The 17878-nt window shown below is 42.4% G+C and overlaps 1 protein-coding gene across 1 annotated transcript in view; it reads right to left on the bottom strand.

Annotated features, from left to right (window-relative positions):
- clpb (caseinolytic mitochondrial matrix peptidase chaperone subunit B) overlaps window positions 1–11996 on the bottom strand; it is a 33814-nt gene extending 21818 nt beyond the window's left edge. Inside the window, exons 1-4 of the mRNA XM_040008965.1 lie at window positions 11270–11996; window positions 11016–11067; window positions 7420–7506; window positions 999–1102 (exon numbers count right to left, since the gene is read on the bottom strand). Of these exons, the coding sequence (XP_039864899.1) occupies window positions 999–1102; window positions 7420–7506; window positions 11016–11067; window positions 11270–11711 (685 nt within the window). The 5' untranslated portion in view covers window positions 11712–11996. The remainder of the gene's footprint in view (window positions 1–998; window positions 1103–7419; window positions 7507–11015; window positions 11068–11269) is intronic.
- Between the last annotated feature and the right edge of the window lie 5882 nt (window positions 11997–17878).

Below are 17878 nucleotides of genomic sequence, written 5' to 3'. Positions count from 1 at the left end.
CGACACGATAGCAATAATGCGAGTTGTGTTTTAGGGTCTCTCTTGCTTTGCTCCTTACTAATAATGGAGATACTCTATCATTCTCTCCTTACTTCTTTTTCATAACAGCACTCATCTCGTGCCACTCCTTCATCATCCATTTTTATTTTTTCTTCCCGCCTCCTTCCTCTCCTCCTCGGTGTCCATCAATTCCTTTCATCGCTTGCACCCTCTTTCTCCCTCCCCGCTCTCTCTATCCCAGTAACTTTGTCTCATCCATTTCCTGACTTCCTCTCCCTCCCTCATCATCCTACCCATTTCCTTCAATCCCTCCCTCTCTCCATCACTCCCTCAAACATCCGCATCTTCTTCCTTCTCCTCCATCTCTAGACGTCTTTTTTTCAGAGCATCCCTCTTTTCCTTCTCCCTTGCTTCATCAGTCTTTCCCTCCCTCTATCTATCCCACTCTTTTTCTCTAGCTCTCTGCAGTGTGTGTGCGTGTGTGTGTGTGTGTGAGAGACAAGGCGGGATAATCATAGCTAACCCAATAAAGCGTCGCACAGGCCCCCCTAGCCCATCCATCAGTGTGCGTCTGGGAAACGCTTCCCCACGCTACGCCGGCCCCACGCGGACCCAAACCTGACAGCCATATAAATGTCTGCAATATACATATCCCATATAAATATGTCTGCAGAAACCCAACACAGACTGGAGGGGTGGGGGTGGGGGGGTAAAGAGTGTGTGTGTGTGTGTGTGTGTGTGTGTGTGCGCGCATGTGCACCATTGTTCGTGTGTGTGTGTGACTGTACAGCTCAGAAGAAAAGCAAATAAAAAAAAAAATACAAAAGAAAAAAAAACACTTGTCAGAGGACAAATAAAACAAATAATACGCAAAGAATCAAACATGTACATAAATGCAAATTTTTATGCAAATTATACTCATAATACTTGGTTTACACGCTTTGGGTTCATATGTGTAATATAACAACTCTGCTCTCCGTTTCCCACCCCCTCCTCACCTTCCAGTGAGTGGATCCCTTTCTCCCGTGATGTGTCGTAAACATTGTTGAAGTGATCACCGGCATTTGGGTCGGCACCAGCTTCAAGTAAGACTTTCACCACGCTGAAAAGCAACAAAACACAGAGGCACACGTTTAAAAACACGTCCGCACACCCAGAACCTTGTATTAAATAAACGCAGACATGCACACAGATGAGCTTTAACACCATAATATTTCAGTGTTCATGCGGTGGATGCCAGTTTTTCTTGGCTTGTTGTTGTCCGTATAATTATTTCCACATTAGGAGGATGACAAATTTTAAAATAGGTTTTCCTTTCTTTGGGAAGTCTCCCCCCCCTCTCTCTCTCTCTCTCTCTTTCTCAAAGAGTAATAATGCGCCTTTGGGTTCAGATGTCTGATCAACACTTTCATAGATTTTATGGATTGTCTCTTTTTCATAGGAATATCTGGGACAATCAAAGCAAGTAGTGCCTAAATCAAGACAAAGACTAGGGGGTCAGTGATGTGTATAAAATTCATCTGTCAGAATGTGTGGTGTTTTTTTTTTTTTTTATTATTATTGTCACGTGTTTTAACTTTATATTTGGTATCAATAAAGGTTGAAGATGGAGCTGTCAGGAAGGAGGGAAAGAGGAGGTTTGTGGATGCAGTGAGGAAGACATGTAGAGGATGGTAGGTGTTACACAAGAGAGCAAGGGACAGGGGTGAGATGGAGGCAGATGATATCCTGTGACGACTCCTAAAGTGTGGAGGAGAAGAAGGAGAATAAGGAGGAGGCAGAGGAGGAGGACAAGGAGGTGGGAGAGGAAATTGAGGAGAAGAAGGCTGGGGGAGTACAGGATGAGGAGAGGAAGCCAAAAGGAAGAGAAGAAGAAGGTGGGGGAGAAAAAAGGGAGAGGAAAAGCAGGCGGAAGTCGAGCAGGACACGGCCAACGAACAAGGAGCCAGAGGAGATGAAGAAGGTGAAGGACAAAAAGGAGAAGAAGGCGGCAATATAGGAGGAGGAACCAAAAAGAAGGAAAAGGCAGAATTGGAAGAGGAGGAGAAAAAAAAAAAAAAAAAAAAAAAAGAAGGGAGGCAGAGGAGGAGAAGGTGGAGAAGAAGAAGTCAGCCAGTAGAGAAGGAGGTGAACGCGGCATTTAAGGAGGAAGTAGAAGAGAAAGAGGACAAAGATGAGGAAAAAGGAGGAGGAACAAGGCAAAGAACAGTCTGATACTCTCAGAGCTATTAAAGAGACAGTTACCTCTACATGAAGTGTGGGACGCCCTTCATCTCACTGTGTGTGATGTACTAGGATTAGATCTTTCTGTATGCTAAAAACATGTGGAGATAAATCTGCATCAGCACATACAGACTCACAAGGTGGCATCACAGGAAGAGCACACACACTGGATGTGAAACACACTTGTGACGTGCTCCATCCAAAAAGTGTGCAAGCGTTGCCTTGAAGCGGTATTTATTGCTTTGCAGCAGCTTGTAGGTTTCCTCTTATTTGGTGGATGTCAAAGTGTTTCTGAATCGGCAGCGTCACGCATGTAACCAATGACATGTTAACAAGCCCGCACACATATCTTATCAGCTGCTGCAGTTGCAACACTTGCCACTGACCACAATATCTGTTAATTAAATGTTTTGTTACACATATACAGAGCTCTGCTTCTGTGGCATCACCAAATATAACCTTGACCTTTACACAAAGTTTCCTCACGGTTCATAAACAAATCACGCGCAAATATCCAATTCCTCGACTGCCTGTGACACTTTCGCCTGATTCACACCAGTCTATTCTGTCTCGTTATGGTGGATACACCCCACTAGTCACTTCCTTCTATCTCGCCTTCATTACACATTTGTCGGCCTCGTAACATGTACATATGTGCACACTGAAGGGGGCAGGGGTCGGACCCCATTTCCGGCACCGTTGGGGGAGTGTAACCGAGTGGGTGTTCGTGTGTAGGCCTTCATTGGAGCGTACCGCCTTATAGAACAAACAGGAGTACCTCGGCAACACCACTCACTGTGACCCGTCAGATGTTTCAGGTCTCCCTGTCTGCAGGACACACTATTGCATAAACCCACACTTAGTCCACTGTGAAGGCAAGCAGTAGCTTTCACATTGAGACACAGATGAGCACAAATGTACACACAAAAACTAGCCAGCTAGTCGGTGAACACAGGGAGACAGAGAGAGAGGCGGTGGCCGAAACATGAACCCTGCTGGTACGCTGCTGATGCTTCTGCCATTAAACCTGTGACCACGTAATGTGGCCTGGGAGGGAGAGATGGATCGCTTACAGCTAAATGGTTGTGGCAGTGGCCTGAAAGGGCTTAAATAGAGTAAAATGACCATTCATAGGAGGATGAGGTGGAGCTGACTATGTAACAGGCTGAAGCCCTGCTAGGAGAACCTGTGCTCTTAAAATGAGACTGGACGAGTGAAACTAACTCTTATATAAGATCAGTTGAAATTAAATATCTTATTTATTTGTGGCATTATAAACAAAAGTACAGGTTTTTAAAAATATCTATAATTTAGCAGAAATTTAGAAGCAGATATTGATTAAAATATAAAAGGCTGCATCTCTGACAACAGACTGAAGTACAGCACGAGTCACTATATTTATCTGACCAGCAGGCTTACTTAACCCACTATTAGATATAAGTAAGAAGAGCACATCATTTGAGAAGCAGAGGCATGCAAATATTCAGCATGGAATATAAACATTTACAAACCTTTTAGTTAAAAACATAAAGGTTGAAAGTCTATTTTCCATCATTAGTTTTTGTGCATTGCTATGGGAGAGCGAGGCTGAGAACATTCTGGCCAGGTCTTTGTGTCTGACCTTGCTGAGGGGGGTATAAAGGACAATCAGAAGGGTTGGTGGTGGTGGTGGTGTCGGTGGGGGTGGGATCCCCTATTGTTACTGTATCACTGTGGAGGGGTGGGGTATGACCCACAGAGGGTTTCCCCTTCACCCTTGCAAGCACTTCTACAAACACGTCGATGCTTCCTGTGAGACGCGTACAGAAACGCACAAACTCAAACTGAGGTTGGTCACACGAGGCTGGGCAGGACTGACTGAAGGAATGGGATGGTCTGAAAAGAGTTAATGGCATAAGAAAGGTAAACACGGAGAGATAAAAAAAGGAGGAAAACTCCAAAGAAGAGGAGGAGAAAGGAGGAGGAGGACTGGATGAAAGGAGGGAGAGTAGCTAAAAAGATGAAAGAAAGGGAGATTTAATTACACAGGACGGTACTAAAACTAATGAGCTTTTAAAAACAGTTTATAGTTTTACTAATCAACTGATGATCAAGTGACTAACTTTATTTGGGAGGAGAGTTGCAGCACTAATTTGAGGCCTAACTGAAGGCATCCAGAGGTGGTTAATTAAGATTAATTAGATTAAGCTCCCTTTTCAACAGAAATGGACAAAAAGTTACAGTTTACAGACTTTCTGATACAGTCCAATATGTACAGAAAGAAAAATAATATCCACAATTATTACAGAATTATTTTAATTGTGTAATAATTGTGGATAAAACAAGAAAAATGTTTTATGCCCCCAAACCTTTCTGTATGACTGAGCCATCTGGTTATATCCTGATGTTTTATTGCTCGTGTTCTTCTCAAACAAATATAAAGGATTCATCCAGGTTATCTTTTTATTGTCCCCTTTACAGAGATCCTTGAGCTAATGACTACCTTTTTGCTCCTTAAGCAAACAGGGTGTCGGCATCTTGCTCGGACACTTGAAAATCCATTTATGGCATCATCTCCATGCTACACCATTTTTCTTTCCCATTACTCTCTATGCAACACTCTAGAGCTGACAAATTTATAACTGTAGCCTTGCTTCACCAGCAGGTGATCGGTGTCTCCGCAGAGGGATGGTGTTAGTTTCCAATCCGGCCCTGGAGGGAAGACAGGAAGCAGACACTTCCACCTCCGTTGTGCAATAAAAGACACCTGAGCCAAACTGACCATCCATGTCTGCGACCACCTGGCCCAGACATTGGACCTCACCTGACCCCACCTCACTCGGTGTCCACCTGGGGTCAGAAAGATGCTGGAAAGCGAGGTTCACTGTACCTCTAATTTTTTCTTTCCTTTTTTAAATGTACCCGATTCTTTACGATATGATTATTTAGTCAGGAAATAGTGGACTCTAGAGGCTGGTATCTAAAGCATTTACCGAGACTTATTATTCACTTTAAAAACAACTTAAGTGTTATGTTTTCCACTTCAGGTCTAACCACTTAATCATTTCATAGTAGAAAAGGAGATGGCAATCTTCTTATTTACAGCTATTTTATTACCAAAACCCAAGAGAAGAACGTATGTACACATATTGAAAATAGTAACATGAAAATGTTATAGAGTATAGTATAGGGGAATATCCTGAAAACGTGCCATTAATTATATTTTAATACTATATTATATTATTTGCGAATACGGTCGTAATATAATGACAGCGTAAGGAGATCTTAATAACAAACCCCATATGTGTTATCTGAACCCGACTACCTACCATTACGATCATGATGGCCAAATGCTTATATTTCATTAGGCCCTGCTGAGTCCAGCTAATCTTGGTCTCAAATCTATAATCCCACTTAAATGCCTTCTCTCCCCTGCCAGGTTATTCTCTCCCGTTCCTTCACCCCTGTTCTTCCCTTCGATTCCGTCGCCCTCCCTCCCATCGAGTCACTCGGCCGACAGGTCGGAACGGTCAACAGGCGTTATACTTGGCTGAGCGCTCATTGTGCACGTGAATGCCGTGAGGGAGGGATGGAGGGAGAGAAAGAGCGATGGAGATGGGCATTGTGTGTTAAAGAGTGCAAACAGAGAGCCAGGCCCTGCGCATCCCTGATTTAGCCCTACATCAAAGCTAAGCAAACACACGCCCCCTCCACCCACCACCACAAATGTCTCACCCTTAATTCTTGCACACCCACACCCCCCTCTGCTCCACCCCTGATTCCCCTCACGCAGCCGCGCCTTGACCTGCCTGGTGGACACTACATCTAGAAACAGCTCCCACTGAAATGTCCTCTTGAAACACAATTATCACTTTTGGCCCAGGAAAATATAAACACAACTGTTTGAGAGAGACGGGCAGAATAATTCAACAGCGAGAGCCACGGTGACACTCTCGCTACAGGCTACACCGCGTTCGTGAGTGATGTTCCCTGTGTTTTCACTTAACGGCTGCAAATAAAGTTGTGTGTGGCTGAGTAATAGGCAGTTGGCCTGTAAGATATTTGGTATGAACTCCCTCGGTCTCCTCGCCCGTGTGTGCATGTGTGTGCGCACGTGTTTCTGCGAGTGGACGGTTGTGTGTTTGTGACTGATGTGTGTGAACTGATGTTCTGTCTTCCCTGCAGCAGTGACTGCTCACTGGGGGGCTGGAAGACGGGATTAAACACAGAGGAGTGTCACTGTCTGGCTGAGTTATAGCACTCATAACACACACACACACACACACACACAGGCACATTTGTAGCCAAAAAACACATGACACACACGCACAGACAGACACATATCATTAAAAATAAAAAGGTCCATGGATACGATCACTCGACATACACAACGTTAAAGTCGCAGCTGAAGGATCATGTGACCGTGTTCATCTCTGATCAGCTCCGAGTGATTCATCAAATTCTAATTTCAATTACCATTTTGGCTTCAAACGATTATAAAAAGAAGACAATCAGGATAAAACAATTATAGTGCCCTCGTTTTACTGCCAAATTACTTTTCTGTCGCTCTCGTGATCAATAAATTTCTTCAAGATTTATAAGCGAACATGCTAATATAATGCAAAAGGAAATCAATATAAAACTGAAAGTTGTAACCAATTACACGCGCGCAATTAAGCTTTGTGATCACAGATTTATTCGTTAAGTTTCAATTTGTTGCGACACAAGTTCAAACTTGGAGAAAAAAAAAAATGCAAGCAAGCAAGAACAGGACTGAAAGTAAGCTCATCTGAAAACATTTTAATATTCAGATTTCACATAAAGGGCCTTAAGAGTGAGAAGCATTAACAAAAAAAGTGACCACACAGACCGGGTAAAGAGAGCGAGTGAGAAGGAAAAAAAAAAAAAAGGGCCTGTAAATTGGATTTGGCCCGGCCTCAACCTCGGCCCCTCTCTGTATTCTGTGTGTTCTGGGGGCCAGGAGGCTAATTTAATTTGTTGGACAGAGAAATGGGGGAACGGGTAAAGACCGTCTGTCAGTCTGAAAGCTGCACTTTGCACTTCTGATGACGTACTGTAACAACCAAAGCAGGGACGAGGATGGCATATGCTCGCACTAATGCGGCAGCTGCGCGATACCAAACCCGCTGCTGCATATGTAACGCCTCAGAAGTTTCAAAACACACGACTTGTTCGGCGAAGCAGGCGCGCACAGACCTGTGCTGTCGATTCATAGCAGCCACCATGAGAGCGGTCCAGCCGAGACGGTGGCGATGATTCGGATCCACCCCCTCTTTTAACAGCCTGATGGGAACAAGAAGCAGAAAGTGGTTTTATTTTTACTTCAGTCTCACCGTTAACAGCCTGTAGCAGAAGCTCCATGTAGTACTGCAATCGATATTGTAGCATTTTCTTTCTTTCTCTCTCTAAAGCACGTACCATGCTGAAGGAACAGAAGTAAGATTAAGTAATGCACACCTAGGGGAAATTATGCAGATCAAAATGAAATCTACAAAACAAGAAATATGGGAGGCAAGCTGCTGCAAGCATAGTCTCTTTTTTGGGGGCACACCAGAATAAATCCAGCATATATCCTGCTTTTATCCAAAGCCTTCTGCACCACTTAATATATCTGCACGTTAAAGCCAGGTGTGTGTTGAGTTTTCTGCCCGAGGCTATAACATCAGGCAGTCCTTATAAGCGTATGTAAGGGATCCGGCTGTCGTCTCTGGTGCTGAGCAGACAGAGTCCCTGTTTACAGTCAACACAGCGGCTTCAGTCTGGTCTGCACTCAGCACTGATGCTCTCAGTCTCCGTTTTCACTGCCTGCTCTGCATGCACAATCAGGGTAAGCCGTAAGAGCTGCATCTGAACTTTTCTTTCCCCATTTTAAATTCGGACAAACTGAGAAGCTCCTTCGACTTTGAAAAAATACAAAGACTTTGATATGAGAATAATGACATGGCAAGAGTGGATGGAAAAAGCAGAGTGGTTTATTTGATATAAGTGATAAGCTACATGGGACTGGGTCTGTTCTTGAAAGTGTTTACTTTCAAGTATAATTTAAGGGGTTGTTGTTGTTGTTTTTTTTTACCAATTTAACAGGCAAATCTGAAGTCATACACTGAAATATTGCTGCCACATTCCTTGAATGCACACCTCACTGGAGTTTTGCCACCTAAAGTTAATTTCTTTCAGCTTCTGAGATTTTCTGCCGTTTTAGTTCTGTTACTGGAAGAAGGGTTGTGTGTCCGCTTCATACCAACCATCAGAGTCTGGTTCCCCCTATAGAGTCCAGGGTGTGGCATGGTATTTGTCGTCACCAGTTTGTTAACAAACTACATTTTCCAAAGCACTTTGTATCGCTGGCTTTAAAAAAAAACTAGTTTAAAAGTGAAAAATATTGTAACCATGTTTAACCACAATAGTCAAACTACAGCTGCACTGCATGCCACGCTGCGCTCTCTCTCTCTCTCTCTCTCTCTCTCTAATGCCCTACCCAACAAATGGCTGAACATGCCCTGACATCATTTATATTGAAACATAAAGAAAACATTAGCACCAAATATAAATATCAGTTTTCGATCGTCACACTGTTTTTGTTGTTGTTTTTTTAAAATAACACTACATGGTTGCCATATAGTGCCAACTAAGAATGCATGAATATATATCGGCTAAACATAACAACAAGCATTAAGCATTATTTTAAACACTGCTATCATGCCAAACGCTACCAAGTTCTTAACCATCCATTCTGTGAAAATGGACGCTCTTTATTTCCCTGCTGCCTCTCAGCTGACACACTCTACCACTTCTACAGAGTCGACCAAAGCACTTAACACATCTGTGACCTGCTAACTGGCCGTCTCGCTGCACTCTCACCTTCGCCATCTGCCACATGTGTACAGGTAACCCGAGCGTGCAGATGGGGGCATGCATCGATACACACAGGTATGCATGCGCTCAAGTACATGGACCTGGAGACCAATACTCAACAACAGCCGAAACACATGAATTACTATGATTAACATAGGCACAATACAACGACACATCTATCTGAACAGCAACAGCCTCTAAAAGGTTAAAGACTAAGAATTTGATCTGAAGAAGAATAAATTCTCATAATAATGTTCAGGTTTATCTATCGCATACTCCTTTCTGTACCCCTTTAATGTAACACCATCGATGAGATGGATGAGAACGAGCCATTATAGAAGTCTGGCTCTAATACATGCACCTTCTTTTATGTAGCATACCCATTTCTGCCTCTGTGTGCAGGACATTGCCAGGACTAAGTTTAGGATCAAGTTCAGAGCAAGTGTTTATATATATTATTCTAATGTTTTTGTTTTACATTATTCTGAAGTAAAACAAATCTCAGAGAAACACGTTTTTTAAAGAGCCTAAAAATCACAGCGAAAAAAAACAAACAAAAAAAAAAAAAACAAACGAGCAAGACACACTGGCAGCAGGGAGTCTTAAGTGTCCGAGGGCATTTTTATTACAGTAACTTGCCTCCCCGGTTTCCTTCACTGGCATTTTATGCCACTGAAGATGCGACGGAGGGAAATATTATAATATAAGTGAGGAAGGAGAAGATTAAGCTTCCAAATGAGTAATTCTTGGGTTTATGAAGCATCAAGCCGTGTGCCACATTGGAGGTACGTGGCAACACTGAATGAGACTTTCACATCGGATGCATCTGCAGTTCTTTCTTCATGTTTGCTTTCCATGATGGCAAATTGATTTCTGGGTCACAGCAGGAAAGAAGAAGATATGAGGAAGCATAAGTTAGTGCCAAACATCCACACTGCAAATATTCCCTCAAGAGGAAGACTTTCACACAGAGAGGTGGAGCTCTTCTTCCACCTGCTGGTTACTGATGGGACAACAACTACAGGTGTGCTTTCATAACAGGAGTTAACCGTGGATGTTCTGGAAACTGCCCTATGCACATGATCTGTGACTTACACGTGGGTGTAATAATCAAACCAGAGCTCATTTCAGGTTATAAGTGATACTTTTTTTTTTACATTTCTTTTGTAGGAAACCACTCATCCATGCATTCGGTCACATGCCAAAAGTATAGTAAATAAATTTTTAGTCCTGGCTGCTTGTTTTTTAAAGCAATATAGATAAGGTGAAGGCATGGCCTAAGACAAGCAGTTTAACACTTTAAAAAGATAAAACGATAACACAGTTTGATTATTTCAGTGAAAGTGCGGCTGTCAAGAATCCATTCATAAGGAAGGGAAACATGGAGAAAAGGCTCAGCTATGCAAAATTACATAAGAACTGAAAAAAAAAAATCAGCGTCAGCATGTGTGAGTCAGTGATGAATCTAAATATAATATTTTTCGTTCAAATCTTCATCAGTATGTACAGCAGTGAGTGTATACAGCCATCTGTAAAACTTGGTGTAGTAGGCTCTGACATGAGGCTGCATTGGCCTCCCCCGAGCCCAGACCTCAACATTATTGAAGCATCGTGGGATCATGCTGACAGAGAACACAGCAAAAAGGCAAAAACATCCAAAGAAGAGCTTTAAGAGTCCTTCAAGAAGCCGGGAGGACTAATCCTGAAGACTACTTAAAGACATTACAAGAAAGCTGCCTAAGAGAGTTCAGGGTGTGTTGAAGAATAAAGGTGGTCCTAACGCCACCTCCATTCTAGCATTTACAGGTGTGTGAAATATCTAGAGCCAGCATATGTTAGCGTACATTTAAAACACAATGCCTACGTTGAACTCAAGACAAAAGAAGACAAGCAAATATGTTTTTGTTTTTTTTTAAGTGTTCATGTTTGGGTATTACCTGGCTACATCCTGAGCATTATTGGTCCTTGCTGCTTCCAAAAGAGCATCATCTGGTTATTGAAAAAGCAGAGAGAAAACATTAACTACACTAAAGATTTTACTAAATAAAACAAGCTGGGTTTAAAACTAACTCTACAGACCAGTTTATATCATATAACATCGTTCCATCAGTATTTACTATATTATAAAAACAATTAATGAACGGCCGGTCTCTAATCAGTGTCAGCTGATTATAATTAATTATAAGCTTACCTTTGTTATCGGGATCTTTCTTCAGACAGAAGGCCACGGCCGCAGCAGAGAGAACACCGGCAGAGGCTACTCCTGCCCGCATGGGTCCTCCACCTGTTCCCCTGTCTCCGCCGCTTTCCTCCCAGTACTGGTTGTTGTTACGACCTCTGCTGGCCAGAGCCGCCCAGGAACTGCGGCGATTCTCCAGGTTGGACAGCCATCTAGGGGCGAGGTGGTGGTACTGCATCGATGGTTTCACGCTGTTTCCAGCAGTCTCCTCAGCCAAAATCCCCCTCCTGGAGACCCTGGAAGTGGACACGATGGGGTTGCGCTTGGCCTCCGCCGGAGTCTCGCGGATGCCCTGGCACGCGCCACCGCTGGCGCTGGTCTGAAGCACGCGACTGCACGGTGACAGGCTGCGCGACCTTCGCGCAAATAGCCTGGTGGGAACCGATGATAGCATAGCAATTGACTCACCGAAAACCAAGCTGGTCTGGCTTATGGCGTCAGTCCGGGGGTGACTCCGGAGGACAACAAACTAGGGGCAGCGCCTTAACTCAGGTGTAACAGTGGTTAGAGCTCAGGTCAGGGGACCAAGTTCGTAACATCGGGACGTAAATAACCGTTTCAGCTCGTCGTAGCGTGGATGTCACTAGAAGCCGCGGCGCATTCTGGGAAATGTCGTTTACTTGAACGTCATTGCTTATGACGTAGTATGCATCAGTTGGTGTACGTTTGCTTTAAAACATGGGTGTTGTAACAGTCAGGGAGACTTTTAAATGGTAAATGGCCTGTATTTGTATAGCGCTTTACTAGTCCCTAAGGACCCCAAAGCGCTTTACACTACATTCAGTCATTCAGTCATCCACCCATTCACACACACATTCACACACACTGGTGATGGCAAGCTACATTGTAGCCACAGCTGCCCTGGGGCGCACTGACAGAGGCGAGGCTTTTAAAAGGGTTTCCATGGCACAACATTAACACGAAACTATAAAAATTAGCATCGGAGCTGTCTCGGCTTTATTTTATTTTTTTTTATAAACTTGCCTCAAAAAGCTATCCGTCCTGATTAACACCTAGAGCAGCGGTCCCCAACCTTTTTTGCGCCACGGACTGGGCCTTTAAGGTTACATAGATAAATACAACAAAATAAAATGCTACGATCAAGACAAAAACTGTGGTATTTTGTAAAAAATAATGATGAACGCGAATTCACTGGGTGATTGTGTACCTTTATTAGCAGCATCCTCCTGAAAATGCGCCAACAACATTGAGAGTAATATCCTCCTCGCTGCCACTTAATGCTCTCTGGTCTCTATGGTAACGCGTAAACGTAGTAGGGGAGACCGGGGATAGTTGTAACGTGGGTCAGTTGTAACACTTCCAATTTCTCCAATCAGGGCTAAGTTTCAAATGATGTGACTCATCCTGTGCATGCCCAACTCAGTTCTGCTATCACATGTGAAAAATCAGCACATTTTGTCAAACACAGACAATTTAACACGAAAAAAAGCAATTTGTATGCCAAAAAGTAAGTTTTTCTACTTTATTTCAATTTCTAATAGCATTATCTGCTTTGCAGTTAAACTCATCAAACTTAAATTATGTTATTTGTATGTCTATGGGGATATATTCTGTGTAGGTCTTTAGTGCTAATGTTTTAGCCGTTGGCTGTAATGTTAGCTAGTTCATGGCTATAGGAGTCTGGGTCAGTTGTAACAGCAATAGTCTGGGTTAGTTGTAACAATAATGCAGATGTTACAACTTACCACACTATTACTTTAACTTATATTAAACAAGTTGGGGCAACGACATCAGCAGAGAGAGGTTCACTGGTCGCTTTTGTACATGCGGTTAATGCCATTGGCAACACAATTCCTCCACTGTTTGTGTTCCCACACATACATTATGCAGACCACTGTGTCAGAGATGGACCAGTAGGAAGTACTGGTAGTGGAAATAAATCAGGATGGGTGCAAGAAACAGATTTCCTCACCTTTCTGAAGCACTTTGCAAACCACACCAAGGTAAGCCATGATAAAAAGTAATGGAATTGCGATGCTGGTGAACAACTACATTTTTTCAGCTTCATTGTTATGTTCAAAATTGGTGCAAGAGTTGTAGGTTATAATGCCCACTGAGCCAATGAGGCCAAACTCAAGGAAGACCAACCAAAATTAATGAAATATTCAGTTGCAGAAAATTCCATAACTTGTCTTTTTTGGGGGGGTTGGAATATGTTCAAAAGCTAGATTTCTGCATTCTGTCACACACACACAGCTACATAAATGGCTCTAAGTGCATTCATGTGTTGAATAAACAAAGATTACATGTTAATGTTTTGTTAGTACCCTTATTTCATTGTGTTACATCTCACCCCAGGATATGTTACAACTAACCCAGACTATGGGGTTAATTGTAACATTTCACTCTTTGTGTTTGAGGCCATATCATGCAATGAGTAATTGTGCTGCAGAGAAAATAGCTGCACTATTTAATAGCCGAGACATGTAAATACTGTGCATTACATTTTGAATCCACTACCTTAAAAGAGCTCCAATTTACAGACAGAAATGTCAAAAATGTTACAACTATCCCCGGTCTCCCCTATGCATCAGTAGTGTGCAACGTTTCTTTCAAAAAACGACACACAATTAAAAAGACCCAGGGAAACCGAGTTAATGATAGAAACTCTGAAAACCATAAACTTCACACGTGGGTCTCAACGGCCCGGTACCGGTCCGAGGCTCGGGGGCCGATGGAATACACGAAGGACTGGGTAAAGAAGAAAACTGTGGCTAAGGGGAGAGGGCAGCTGTTGCTAGCTAAATCCATTTTCCCACAGCTTTTTCAGTCACAGTGTTGTGATTTTTTTTTTCCCAACCCATGCTAGAATTGTTTTTCAAGGCTGCGACAGAAATATGTGAAATGCTTGCAATAACAGGCCATTTTTTTCTTTCTCCAACACCAAATCCTGAGAAACATTTGCAACTATATGGCACTAAGTGTCCTGCACTTAAACATTCATTTAATATCACGTACACATATACACATACTGTCCCTCAAGAAGACACTGAGAAAAAATAAAGAATAACATTGAGACTGTCTCTTTGCCATAAGTCATTGTTGATTTTGTCTTCACTCTCCATCCCCTGCCAAGCTGCACCTGTGATTCTGCGGCTGCTCGCTGATGAGCTGACAGATACGATCTTTTCTTATCCTCTGCATCCTTACCCTATCACCTCTGCCTCCCACAGGGCACCAGCCTGCCCTGTTGAAACACTATTTTTTTTCAGTCAGGTAGCTGTGGCTATTAAAGTCAACAAGAGCGACCCTGATATTCTGCAACAGGCAAAACTGGAAATTTTCACCCTGGAGCAGCTGAGAAGGTTGGATCCAGATGCCGCCAACACTGTTAAATGGAACGGCTTTTTCCACGACGGAGAGCGGGTTTGCTTAAAGTTCGAACTCCTTGATCAATGCCTGTGGGACTACATAGGGGACCGGAAAAACCAGGGTCTCCCCATAAGCGAAGTCAGGCCAATTTTAGGTCAGCTCACAAATGCTCTGTCCCACCTGGGTTCTTTGGGAATAGTGCACGCTGACCTCAAACCTGGAAACATCATGGTTGTAAACCGCTATGAGTCTCCAGTCAAAGTCGTACTTATAGACTTTGGCCTCGCATGTCCTGCGTCTGCAGTGATGCCTGGTGACCGTGTGGGGACGGTTGGTTACTGTGCACCTGAGGTTATGCTTGGCCTTCCTTACAATGAAGCATGTGACATGTGGTCTCTGGGGCTGGTGGCTGTGGAGCTTGTTACAGGGGTGCCACTCTACCCTGGAAAAAAATATTATGATGTTTTGAAATTCATCATAGAGACTCAGGGTCAGCCACCAGATCATGTTCTCGATCCTGGCGTGTACACTGAAGACTATTTCACAAAAGACAACTACAACTACAACCAACAGCGCTGGACATTTAAGACCGCCCAACAATTTAAATATGAGACAGGATATGAATCTTTGGAGACAAGATACATAAAACTTAAACGTCTGGATGACCTCGAACAAATAATGATGTTTAGACGAGGACCCGAAGATGGCCAACGCTTCTTTGTCATCCTAATTAAAGAGATGTTGGCCTTGGATGCACACCAGCGGATAACACCCTCTCAGGTTCTACGGCATCCCCTTTTTCAGCCCTGGCCTCTCCAACAGGTTCCCAAGTATCAACATTGAAAGACCATACAGAGTCAATCTCCAGCATGGCATCTTCCACCCTGGACCAAAGTGATAAAAACACAAACTGGGGTTGGAAAAGGATATTAACAGCAAATTACACTGGAAATATTAATTAAGCTGCTCCAATAATTATCACTTTGGCTTTTTTTTTTGTTAATTTTCACTCCCCCCACCCCAACCAGTCGTGGCAGAGGGCCGTCCCTTCCTGAGCCTGGTTCTGTCGAAGGTTTCTTCCTTTTTAAAGGGAGTTTTTCCTTCCCACTGTCGCTAAATGCTTGCTCATAGGGAAATCTTCTGATTGCTGGGGTGGCCAAAACTCTAGGGGAACTAGCAATTCTTGTGGAAAAAAAAAAACAAAAAACGCCTACCAATATTCAAAGCAGAGCAGCGGATGGACACCTTACCATCACATCAGTCCTTTAATCCGACCTAAAACACCATGTTTACAGAAATAAATTCCATACAAATTGGAAATAAATTGTTGTTTTTGATTGTTTATAAATATATAGTGCTACCCTTCAGCCTCCTAGTAGACATACCTGTGTTATAAATGTGAAACTCCTCCGATTTTCAGAAAAGTTGACCTCTGACCTTGAAGTCAAGGTCACTGAGATTTAAGCTTCACAGAGATTTTCAGTAGATGCAACCATGGTATTGATTTGAAAAATCTACACAGTCACAAACTTGGATGTCCACCGCACCTCGCCATATACCAAAGATTAAGAGGTGTTTTTTTCTAGGTTTTTATAAAGATTACAAAACACAAATAACAAAACTGTCAACGCTATTTTGATGTTGTCTAATGTAGTGCAAAAAAAACAAAACAAACCCAAAAACTAATAAATAAAATAAATATATATTACATACATATATATATGTATATACTACATACTATAAAACATTTTAGTGGTCCACAATGGGGTCAATGAACAGAATGAAGGAAGTGAGTCATTTTTATATGACAATGGTGTGAAAAATCATTTTTTTTGTATTTGTTTGTCACACTTAAACATTTCAGATCATCAAACAATTAATTTTTTTAATGTATAAAGAAAAATCCTTTAACTGTCCAGTTTTCTTGATGTTATGACGCTTCTACCACTGGTTTGTCATTTGTCAAATCCTCACTTTGGCCACTTTTGGCCAGTTTTTATCTTAAACTACTGGAAAACAGCTCTTTTCTAATAACATTGAAGATGCTGTTTAACTGCTTATAAGCAGTAGTGCCCTACTAATTAAAGACTTGTTACTTATAGAGGTACTTTATTAATAAGAATTTAAAAAATATATACATAAAAAAATACAACTTAATTCTCTTTTAAGACCCGAGCAACCCGTCAATGATGATCGCTGGTGCATTGCAAGCATGATTGCACTGTGACACGAATGGATGGTTATGGTTCCAATTTTGTGGATAAACAACACTTTTAAAAAATGGATATTTAAACCATCAGATCTTCTAACAATCGTGTGTGACAAATGAACAAAAAAATTTGCTCGGATGACAGTAAGCTTTTCCAAAATGCCTGGCATAGCTTTATTGTGAGAAATGCGACACAGAGGCCTCCACGCAGCACACGGGAGAGTCATTAAGTAAGGCGACTCACGGGTGTAACAGATGATGGCTCTGGTCCAGTGAGAGCCTGAACACAGGAACTCACCTGACAGGAATGTATTTGTCATTAATACACCTGTGCTTTTCCCAGCAACACGTGTTTTGGTTTTTACACTGCACAGTTTAAGGTATGATAAAGCACTGACCTTATAATCCTGACCGCCAGATGGCGCAAAATACACATTTTAGCTGGGAGCTGGACATACACAGGTGGAGTGTAGCATCAGTGGAAAGGCCCCATTGTACAACAACAACACCACCACTACTACTACTACTACTACTACTACTACTACTAATAATAATAATAATAATATTTTTAGTCAATCAAATATATCATACACCACACATGCTTGCCAACTAATGAAATTTTTTGCATTCTTCAGATCTGGTGAAAATAACATTTTGGTACAGTTTTAGTGTTTTCCAGGCATCGCTGGTTTACACATTCACCTGCAAAGTGAGAGGTCACTTTGCAGGTGACCATTTGGTTACTTCAGGAACTTTTTAGGGTTACTTCGGGAAGGGACCACTGAAGGAATTTTGACCACTGGACATAAGATTTTCATCTCTAAAAATGTATTTTGTCCAGTCTGTCCCAAACTTCACATGTTTGATGACAGTCTGGCGACGACTACATGCCAACATCTGGTCACACATGGCGCCACAGTTCTCATATAACATTTTAATCAAGACTACCCCACTGTGATTGAAGTATTTCTTGCAAAACAATCATAACCAAACAAAACCTTTCCTGTACTGTAAATGAA

Source organism: Simochromis diagramma, unplaced genomic scaffold (assembly GCF_900408965.1).
Source record: "Simochromis diagramma unplaced genomic scaffold, fSimDia1.1 OVJJ01000344.1, whole genome shotgun sequence".
NCBI classification, from domain to species: domain Eukaryota; kingdom Metazoa; phylum Chordata; class Actinopteri; order Cichliformes; family Cichlidae; genus Simochromis; species Simochromis diagramma.
The sequence above is the reverse complement of the archived record's forward strand: the minus strand, read 5'-3'. Positions and strand labels throughout refer to the sequence as shown.